This window comes from Parus major, chromosome 27 (assembly GCF_001522545.3).
Source record: "Parus major isolate Abel chromosome 27, Parus_major1.1, whole genome shotgun sequence".
Lineage (NCBI taxonomy): Eukaryota > Metazoa > Chordata > Aves > Passeriformes > Paridae > Parus > Parus major.
Window position 1 is genome coordinate 319,070 of NC_031796.1, and position 11,135 is coordinate 330,204.

Below are 11,135 nucleotides of genomic sequence, written 5' to 3' on the forward strand. Positions count from 1 at the left end.
TGGGAAGGGGCTGAGCCTGGAGCAAAGGAGGCTCAGGGGAATTTCTGGCTCTGCACAAGTCCCTGGCAGGAGGGGACAACCGGGGGGGTCGGGCTCTGCTCCCAGGGAACAGGGACAGGAGGAGAGGGAACAGCCTCAGGCTGGGCCAGGGGAGGCTCAGGTTGGACATTGGCAGGAATTTCTTCACGTAAAGGGTTCTCAAACATTGGCAGGGGCTGCCCAGGGAGCTGGTGGAGTCCCCATCCCTGGAGGTGTCCAAGGAACAGCTGGACATGGCACTCGGTGCTCTGGGCTGGGGACAAGGTGGGGATCAGGCACAGGTTGGACCATCTGGGAGGTCTCCAAACCAATGGATTGTTTGATTCTGTGGGTCCCTCAGAGAGCGGCCAAAGCTGTCCCCACTTGCGATGCAAATCCTCCATCTCCCCCCACCCCTGGCTGCACAAGGGGGAGACGCCTTCCTGCAGCCCTGCCCAGCAGGAACCAGCTCCAGCACCTCCAGCTGTCCAAAACCTACACCACAACTCACTCAGGACAAAGCGGGCTTTGAGATTCTACTAAATGAAAGGAACACTGCGACAAGCCAAGTAAAGCAGGAGTGTTTCAATTATATTTTACTCTTCATTAGATTGTTCATTTGAATGTTTGTATTACAAAATTAGCTGCCATGGCCCACAACTGGATGGGACTTCAGGAAAGCTGTCCAGTTACTCAAAAGAGCACAAATTAGTATTTCCTTTCAAAGAACTCTGTGAAACAATAACATATTAATCTTTAAAGCTAAATAGTGCTAAAATTTCACATAATCTACATTAATTTTGGTTTTAAATAATTTTACCAACCATTATAAAATTAATGTATTTGCATGTATCAGGTTACAGACATTTGCATTTCAATCAGGGTGAAGTATCCCATGCTGGAACAAGGAGTTTAAGCAATTGCTGTTTCAACAGCAGCTAATTCTTATTGCCTCAGAACCAAGTTTCCACAAAGTATTGAACAAGAAAATGCAGGACATTGTTTCCCCACAAAACTGTTAAAAGTCTGTTACAAGCAACAATAAAATGCCTTCTGGACAGGAAGCATTTATAAAATGCAGAGCTCTCCCAGCAAAGTGCTTGCACAGGGCATTCACTTCATTCTTCCCATTTAGATTCAAAACCCTGAAGGGATCACTGACCGGCTGAAGAGGACAAATATCCTCCTGAAACATTTCCACTGGCTTGGGGAGATTGGGAACTGCAGGTACTCCACTAGATCTGGTTCCTGGCTGAACAGGGCAGCAGCTGCTGAGATCAGGAGAGAAGGGGTTGAGGCAAACTTGAACAGTTAAAAATATTGGAGGAAAGCTGGTTGAATTGCTAACTCACCATGCACTCAGTCCTGAAGGAACACTGTGCTGACATCACAGATTCCAAATTGTTTTAAGTTAGCAGCACCCAAACACACAAGGAGGAAACTGTCCATGTATTCCATTCCCTTGGTTCTCACCATCTCTTTGTTTTACACATAAGCCAATCATGCCCACGGGTGACCTAATACTGCTTCAGGACCTTTGTAAAAAAAAATGAAGATAAAAAAATCTTCTACTTCTATCAGAACATCTATTCTACTGGGCTTAAATCCCTGAAGAATCCATACTGTGTATGGAAGGCTCTAAGTGTTGTGCCTTGATGCAAATAAATGCACAGTAAATGTTTATTGTGCAGTTTTCCTCCCCCTAAGTTTTTCCCCTTGCCCTCACTATAACTAAAACCAAGGTTTTAAACCAAAGCATGAATATGTTACCAGCACACATGGACAGATTTACAATCTTCTGTTTTTAAAGAACAAATGACAAAAAGCATTCAAGAATATTGCAATTTGTTTTTTTTTAACAGACAAGTAGCAAAACTTTGTACCACCTGGAACAGAACTGCTGAGACAAAGCTCTCCACACATTTTGCTGTAATACTTAGATAAGTATTTAACACCAATGCAAGAACTTTTCTCTTAATGGTTACTAGTATTCAAGGAATCAGAGGATTATGGAGTTACATAGGTCTTTGTACCCTGTGAAGTACAATTCCACAGGTGGCACCAAGACACTTCTCACAACACAGTCACATGGCTTTCACTTTGATTTGCTTCATCTTCATCTGCTTCTTCTCAAGCTTCTTCTGCTCACGCCGCAGAGCAGCTTCCTGTAGGCAAGGACAGGGGTCTGAATAAACACAGGAGATCTCTTCAAGGAACAAGCAGATCATTTCAGAGACAAACAACAAAGCCACCCAGCACTGGATTCACATCTCACCAGGAGCCTTCATGTGTTTCAGAAAGGAGCAGCAAATACCCTGACAGTTGTCTGCCCTCCAGCAAATAGAAATCAATGTTGCCATTGCTACTATACCTACAGGCAGCCCTGGAGCTCTCCTGGGAGGGATCTGCCAGCAGCCTGTACCAATGTGAACATCCCCCTCACCTCCAGCCGACGCTGCTTCTCAGGATCCTCTTCGTTCATGATTCGCTCCTTCTCCGCCCGTTTCTTCTCCTCCCGGCGGGACTGGGCAGCCTCCTGTCTCTGCACATGAGTCAGCTTGAGGAAGTTCTCTTCCACACGAGCCCTGTTCTTGTCAGCTTTTTGCTTACCCTTTGCACAGAGAAAAGCAAACGCAGTTTGTATTGATTTTCCCACAAGCAGGATGCAGGATCTCTACCAGTCATACAGGAAACATAAGGATCCAGTGGATCCATAAGGACCCAGTGGTAATGGTTCCAGTTCCATTCGATGTTCAGAAGACAGAAAACCACTTACTTCTCTGTTCAGCCGGAACTTCTTTGCTTTGTCAATGGAGTAGATAACCATGCTCATCAGAGGCAGCAAAGACTCCATGTCCTTTGGGGAAGTGTTGCCTGAGCCAGGCACTGAAATAAAGAGTTCCTTGTTCATTCACATAGACTGGCAGTACTTGTCTGCTTGCTGTGATGCTCTTCCCATATGGCTCACACTGTTCATAAAATAATGATGCTCTAATCCTGCTCTTTAGGAAGCTTCATTTGGAGCTATGGGCTTGAATTCTGAAGAGATTTGAAGATCTATTCTTTTCTAGAATTCTCCCAACAGGCCACTTTTATTTCAAACCTGGGTAAACCAAGTGAGCCTGTGCAAGTTCAAACTGCAAGACTTGTGGTTTAAACACAAGCCACCCCAAGAGAGAGGAGTGCGAGCTGAGTTCAATAACAGCAAGACTGAGTGTCCTGTTATGACAGTGTGCTGCTCAGTCCCCAGTGTATTGCTGCTTTCTGTTTATCTGTCAGTGATCCTGCTACATGCACTCAAGTCACTCATCACACATTATCTTCCACAGGTGACATATCGTGAGCATGTGACTTAAAACACTCCCCCAGATACACACAGACAACAGTTCCCTTACCATTAAATGTAAACAGAAGTGTCTTTTTAGTTTCGGGCAGTTTTGTAAGCTGGCCCTCCCTGGAGGAAAGAAACAAGTGTTTGGAAGGAGTGAAGAAAAATACAAAGTAACTAACATTGGTCGGAAAACCCTCATCAAGAACCAAAAGGCACTTGGAAGTACTTGAATAAAATCAACATTAAAAGCCCGGCTATAACCCCAAGTTAAGTTTCAAACAAATCAGATTTCTGAAATTTTTTTACCCAAAAGCCTGCAGAGAAAAGGCATGAGCGTGAAAATGTACATCACCAGCTCCCCTGACTCAAGAGGGCATGTGAGGACTAAGGTCTGTATATTTAGAATTACATTCAGCTTCACACACCCCCTTGTTGTTTATATCATTAAAGATATCTCGATATTTTAGAACAAAATATTTTCTCAAGAGTTTAAGTATTCACTGCCTAAAAACTCACAGTATTCTAATGTAAATATCTCAGGCCTATGTTTCACAGTTCCTCCACAATCTTAGTACAAGGTATACAAATATGCTGTCTTATAATTAAGTCAAAATATGTTCCTTCATATTCATTTACTTATACACCTGTGAGGATAACACACCCTTGCAAAAACCTACGTGCTAATTCAGATAAAGACACACCACCTGCCACCTGGCAATTCTGAAGCAGCCCCTGAAAGCACCTCTGGACTAGGAGGCTCAGGGAAGCAGCAGAGCTGTGTATTGCTGTGGCACAGCTGAGAATCAGCCTGAAGAGAGCTCAGCCTTTATACCTACTCTTGCATAAGTTTTGGACCGGAGAACTGGTCCGAGAATTGGACAGAGTCAATCTTGTCAGCGTAGTGTGTGAGGAAATGGATCATCTGCAAGAGAAACAGGGATTAGTTTCTCCCAACACCAATCCAGCAGCAGCCTACTCACTCCATAGGGGTTTGCCAGGTTCCCTGCCCATGGCACGGGGCTGGAACTGGATGATTTTTAAGGTCTCTTCCAACCAAAACTATGCTACAGTTCTATATATCATTCAGTAAATTGCTGTGCCAGCTTGCCACAATGACACTGATAAAAGACATGAACTTTCCCCTTTAGCTTTTCCTTTTAACTTTTTTAGAACAAGTTGTAAATGCCAGGATTACCAAGGAGCATTTGTATTAATTCATTCAAGTTTACCTTAGCGTCCATCATTCCCTCTGTGACCTCTCCCATCTCTGACAAGATAGCCAGTGAATCTGGAAGCCCATATTTTGCACCAGACTTAGGTTTATCACTGCAGAACTCACTCTGTTTCAAAGAGAACAGTGCAAAAGAAAAATAAATATAAGCCTGTAAGTATCTTATCAGACTGAACTGTTCTGGAACAGTGGGACTTCTAAAAGTATCTGAAAATACACTCATTCACTCATCCTGGCTGGGGACATTTCAAACAGAGCAAAGCACACAGCATCAACAGTCTTTAAGCTAGTATTCTCCTTCAGAAGTCAGCACTTTAAGGAAGAAGATAAAACTATTCTAATACATACAAACTGGAATGTTCCAAGTGGATTAAGGTATTTTGCTTACATTGTGATAACAGAACAAAAACTGGCATCCTACCAACCACACTTCATGCTGTTACTTGAAAGAAAAGGTTTGCGAAGCATTGCTTGTTATCACTGGATTCTTTGCAAGCTCTGCAATTCTTTTCACAGCTTGAACATATGGAAAGGTTTAATTTCAGTTCATGTAAAAACAGATGATTAAACCCACATTTTCCACATCACATATCACTAATTAAGTTTACTTTTCAATCCTTAAAGATGTCTTTTGTGCAAATTAAATGAGGTGAAATGACACTCATGTATGCTGACAAAATTCTGCAGGCTCTCTTAAACCAACTATACCCCAAAAGAAAGGTGTAAGCTGCTTCCAGTGCCTCTTCCCCTGCAGGTCTGACAGTGGGGAGCACTCTGATATTTGATTCCATTAGACTTTTATCTGTAGATGGAAATGTCTTTTACTCACAAATTTCAACAGTTCAATCACAGGTTTTCAGCTGTTCCCAAGAAAACAATGAGTATGCAGATTAGCTTCTTATATGCTATTATTTATCAAAGTGCAAGTACATACCAGGTCCTGCATCTCTTTCTGAAGCCTCACCAGTGCTTTTCTGGTTCCTACAGCAAACACATACGTGTCCATATCTTCATCATTCATTGTCACTTTTATTTGCTGTGAAACAGAGTATTATTAGCCCTGGTCAGATTTCAATGTTTGTCTGATACTTTGATTCCTAAGAAGAAGGACTAAGCAAGGACAGACACAGCTAAGAACAAGGTGGTTGATTTAAAGCTTTGGAGTGTGTCATAAAATAAGGAAGCTTTTTAATTGGACTGTGCACACCCTTCAGTATTGTGCTGTAATGACAGTGACTAAAACAGCAGAGTTGTAAAAATAATTTGCAATTAAATATTCTAAGTAAATACAATTATAGATGCATGGGAAGAGTATTCACAGTGTACACAGTCACTGTTCTTCCAAATGTAGCTTCTCTGGCACTTATGCTCTCTAAGAGCAGGTGGGAAGGCAAAAAGTAACATTAAGAATATAATATCCAGACCAACTTATGGGTTTAAGCACTCCTGTTGAAGCAGACTGAACAGACAGATGAACAATCACTAAGTATTTCAGATTGTAAAACCACTTTTTATCAAGATGACATCTTGAATCATTATAGACTGCTCACAAAACCTCTTGAATGATAAAATCCACAGATAAAGCAATTTCCAGTCACCAGCAGTTTGCATTTCACAGGCAGGAAAGAAATACAAACAATTCTTTTCAACAGTTACTGAACTGGAAGATATGGAATACTACAGAAATCACCTGGAACAATCAAAAGCAGCAGAGCAGAACCAAAGGAATGCAACAGTTTATAAAAGCTAAGCTGAAGGGCTGAGTACGCACCACTTGGTCTGACGCCGGCCTCATCATGCGCGCCAGGACATTCAGCAGGTCCTGCCTCTTGAGAAACTAAAAACACAAGGTGGCAAACACAGAACACAGCTGAATAGACAACAGTAAAAAACTCCTTCCTAATACCTAACCTGAGTTTTCCCTGTATGACCAACACAGCTCAAAAGCAGGCCCACTTTGCATTGGAGGAGTTTCTCAGGGCTTTGCTCCCTCAGGTCAGAAGATGAACTATGGGACTGTTCCATCCCAGGTACAGGGCTTTGTATCTGTCTTTGCTGAACTTCCTTGGAATTCCTGCTGGGCCATTTATCTCTCTAAGTGACAAATAGGCTCTTCAGCCTACAGTTACGTCAGTTCACACTACACCTCTGGTTTCTATACTTTTCCTGCAAGCACTTGCTCTTTGGTGTCAACTTTAAGGGGCAGAATACAGACCTTCAGATGACCAGTTTTCCCTCATGTGTGTGTACTCAGAACTCTATGTCCGAATGTGAGCACAAATGCCAGGCTGGGATTCCATGTTGCTCACACAGAAATGGAAAAGCCTCTTAAATCTGACAAGAGGTGACACCACAAACTCTCTCATTCTTACCTTTAACTGGATGAGCATTCCTTCACAGCACACCCTTCCAGAGCACCACAAGTTATATATGTGTTCATTTTCTTGATTTAGTTTCCCAGTGCTTGTAGCTTCTTTATTAGTGCCATCATCCCCTAAGGAAAACAACAGTGAAAGAGAACTGCAATCTAAACTCACAAATTGAGACACCATAGTTCAGCAGAAGGATTACAGCTCATGATAACACAGTACAGATAAGGATTCTCTACAGCCTAAATGCCAGTCTAAACCCAGCTTTATTCAAATAGTAAAACTGGATCTTTGTCATTATGGAACTCACCAACAAGAGCAAAGTTACTTTCTAGCAGCTCCCTGTGAGTGTTGAACCAAGCATGAGCCAGGCGGTTGTTTTTGTTCTTCCCAATGATGTAGTTCATGATGTAAGCCAGGAGACCTGTTACCATCAGGATCTCCATGTAATAACTCTCCCAGCTGTTCTGAAGGTGAGCAGGGACCTGTGTAAGAGAACAGAAACTGTGATTTACATACTGAACAAGCAGATTTTATACACACAAAAGTTTGGGAAACATGGAGTAGTGAAGAAGTTCCATCCCCAACACAGCAATAAGCTTCACAAAGGCAACGGGAGAGAACTAAGCCTACATAATGCACTTGGCTTACTGGGGCACAGTAATCAATCACAGAAAACAACTGATAACAGCAGTCCCAAAATTCCTGCTTAATACAAAAAAAGTACTCACTTCCAAGTGAGCCTGGGCTAGCACACATCCCTCAGAGTAAACAGCCCAGCACTTCAATTCACTGAGCATTTGAGCTCGATACCCTGCCCATCACAGCATTATCTGATCGTTGTGTAACTTCTCTGCAAATCCAAAGCAACAACCAATGCCAGGAGCATTCTCAGGATGCCAGCAAGAGCCACAGATTCCATGGGGCAGCAGGGAAGTCTTCCTGACCTCGCCAGCTCAGAGACTAATTAGACATTCTGCTATCACTGTATCACCCTTGAGTCATAAAAGTACCCAAACCTTAATTTTCACAGCCAAGGTCAGCTATAATACCTAAAAAGATCTCAGGGGTAATAAAAATGCAGACTTTGAGCACCTGATCATTCTGTGAAAGACTGCTTTGGGAGGCAAAAAGGTGATGCAGGGTGGGCAGAGAAATTGGCTTCAAAAACCAACAGAGTTAACAAGTTCTAATTTGACACTTAAGCCATAGACAAGCTAAAAGCACACTGTGTTCATTGTTTAGTACCCCAGTGATATCTCTGGCATACTGTCTTAATAAGTGATGAAACTCCAAATAGATACTGGATCAACATTTATACCTACATTAACTATTGTTATGGGGTCTTTATTTTTGCTATGAGATGCATCTGGTTTCTCTTCATACCCCTCAAACTCCTCATCATCGTATGGTTCACTCTCGGTGTCACTTTCCTAAAGGACAAAATCACAAACAGCATGAAAATCCAAAGCCCAGCAAGTAAAATCCAAAAAGAGGGAGAAAGGTGCAGACACTATTAGGAAACACACTGAGGAAGGAGGCAAGGCCTTACCTGTGTGTCTGCGTCGTCAAAGTCTTCCTGATTTTCATCCTGACCTTCAAGCTCTACAGTAGCTTCTTCTTCATCATCTTCTGTAGTGATGATCCTCTGAGGAGACTCTGTGACTGTATCTTCACTCACATCTTCAAATTCAGCAAAGTCATTATCATCATATTCCATAATGTCATCTCCATCCTCAAATTCATCATACTTTGCCAAAGAAAAGCTCCATGGGATGAACAGGACAGCGATAAAAATATATATATTCTTCATTTTCACTGGGGAAAAAAAATAAATCAATCACTGCAAAAAGTCTTCATCAATTCTGTTACATCACACCTCCAGTAACCCCCAACACACAATGCAGAATTTGAAAACACTAGAGTCAGACCAGAGAAATAAACCCCTGTCTGATCTTGCCATCTTCTCTATAAAGAAATTGACCACTGAAACAAGAACAAAATAACTCTGAAGGAGAGGTTCTGGACTCCGTTACTTGTGGCAGCAGCAAATTCACATCTGGCCACACTGTTCAAATGAACTGAGATGGAAAGCAGAGATGTTCTGCTACAAAACTGACTCTCCAACAGTACCTCCCAGTCAGAGCTGCCAGCTCACTTTTCCAAGTGTCACAATCTGCATTTACAGTTGTTACTAACTAGCAATTGGGCACAGTCGGAACTTTGAATGTGTAACAGCAGCAGTAAATCCTAAAATGCACTTGATACATTTAAATATCACTGCTCTGATAGTCTCTGCTAGCCCCAAAGTGCTCGTCCATGATTTTCTAGGGTGCACAGTCAGAACTAAGTTCCACAGTCTGCCATCATGATTTCTGCACAAAGACCATTTAGTGGAAGTCGTGGAAAAAAAAAAAGAGGACAGCTATTGCACTGCTCCCCAGAACAGAAAGGCATAAACTGGAGCTCGTGAGCCCAGAGCTCTCCCCACATCAGCCAGAACCCTGCAGAGTTTGGCAGCTCACTTGTTTTGCCCTCAGCTTCCAGTCTTTTCTGCTTGAGTTCAAAAGAGTCCCAACCTCCCCTTCAGGTTGGGGCACCTTCTCCAAGGTCCAAAAAAGGCAGCAACAACCCCTCAGATGCACTTCACGACCAGGCACAGAGGATCAGCTGCATCAGGCTCTGCTGTCAGGCTCATTTTACCTCCTCCCGCAAGCAGATCCAAGTGGGAACCTGAATGTTAATCAGAGTGTTCTCTCGTAAACTTAGAATAGAAATGATTTGTTTCTAAATTTGACCAGCATTCCTCTGAGTGCCTCACACAGGGAACCCACTGCTATGACAAGGATGACTAAAATAAATACCTCTGTCAAACACTCCGCACTCCAGCAAAAACCCGCACAGAACACGGTCACAGAACCTTAATAGGATGGAAAGTTCAGCAACGCCAAGCCCAGGAATTTGGAATGTCGTGTGGGACCCTCACAATTTTATGTGAATTTAAGCAGGAAAAAAACCCCAAAATACTATTTCGATAGGACGGAATTTGCAGTCTGTTAAAAACGACAGGACAACAGAGCCACCTGCTCGACCAAACTCTAACATTTCACAGTAAGTATTCCAAGACTATTTGAGCACATCCACTTTCAGAAGACCCGACAGCTCCAAAGAGCTTCATGTAAAATAAATTTCTGCAGCCAATTCGAAGGATACAGTGGAGCCAGAGGTGGATGAGAGCTGGAGCACGCCCTCAGGTCAGCAATCTGACAGAATGGGTTTCAAGTACAAACTCCAGGAAGCAGAGAGAGTATCCTCGGCAGGCCCTCCACGACCCACACGCCACCGACTTTCCCTTGCAAAAGGAACCGATTCATTCTCCGCTCTCCACACCGGCTGCCCAGACTTGATACTGCTGCTGCTCCCTGTGCTGAACATTCACCAGCTCGGGGTTTGCTCGGGGGATCTGGAGCCTAGACCCGAGCTCGGTGGCAGATTTTGGAGAAATGCCCGTCCCCAGCAGGTCGGGCCTCACCGTGACCCCCGCCCGGAGGTGTTCGTTATCCCGCCGCTCCAGGGGCGCTCCCGGCTGCTGCCCGGAACACGAGCCAAGATTAACAAGATAAAATCAGCGATCTGCCGCCCCCGAGCGCGGCCTCTCTCACATCCCCGGGGCGGTGCCCGGACCCCCGGCCCCGCCGCCAGCTCCTCCCGCTCCGCGGGGCGCAGCGCAGGCCGCGAACGCCCGCTGCCCTCCGCGCCAGGCTTCCCCTCAGGGGACCCTGCCGGTACCGCACTCCCCGGAGAGAGCGAGCCTCGCCCGGCCGCCCCGGGCAGCTGGCGCGGGCTGTCCCGTCCGGCGGGGCTGCGTTACCTGAGTCACGGGCCCGGCCCCTGCCCTGCGCTCCGCGCCCGCCGTACCGGGGCGCCTGCGCAGTGCGGGCCCGCCGCATGTGCGGGGGTGTGCGGGTACCCACGCGTAGGCAGGGGCGAGCGACCCCAGCCCTGCGGTGCGGGAACCACCCAGAAACCACCCGGGAACCAGTGCGGTCCCGGGGCCGCCAGTGTCGTTACCGTCTCTCGGGTTTCCCGCTCCCTCCTTTGCCCGGTCTCGCCGCCCTCACTCCCGCTGCTTCAGCCGCGGGCGGTGCGCATGTGCCGGGGCACGCGCGGCCGCGCGCGTCACTCA

The 11,135-nt window shown here is 45.0% G+C and overlaps 1 protein-coding gene across 6 annotated transcripts; it reads right to left on the reverse strand.

The window, feature by feature from the left end:
* Positions 1-588: 588 nt before the first annotated feature.
* CCDC47 (coiled-coil domain containing 47) lies at positions 589-11,109 on the reverse strand. Of its 6 annotated transcripts, none has more exons than XR_001525123.1 (14): positions 10,821-10,899; positions 8,502-8,767; positions 8,275-8,382; positions 7,260-7,434; positions 6,953-7,074; positions 6,352-6,417; positions 5,515-5,616; positions 4,579-4,689; positions 4,186-4,271; positions 3,414-3,472; positions 2,795-2,904; positions 2,462-2,629; positions 1,371-2,183; positions 589-1,286 (listed from the first exon to the last, which is right to left on the reverse strand). XR_001525123.1 is itself a non-coding variant. In XM_015651302.3 (13 exons), exons 2-13 carry the CDS (start codon positions 8,760-8,762, stop codon positions 2,103-2,105), a joined length of 1,449 nt encoding a protein of 482 aa, XP_015506788.1. In that variant the 5' UTR covers positions 8,763-8,767; positions 11,021-11,109; the 3' UTR covers positions 589-2,102. The 6 variants fall into 6 exon arrangements, 4 of the variants coding, with proteins under 4 accessions (XP_015506788.1, XP_015506785.1, XP_015506789.1 ...); XR_004500317.1 differs by having other exon boundaries at positions 589-1,289; XM_015651302.3 differs by lacking the exon at positions 10,821-10,899 and adding an exon at positions 11,021-11,109 and having other exon boundaries at positions 589-2,183.
* Between the last annotated feature and the right edge of the window lie 26 nt (positions 11,110-11,135).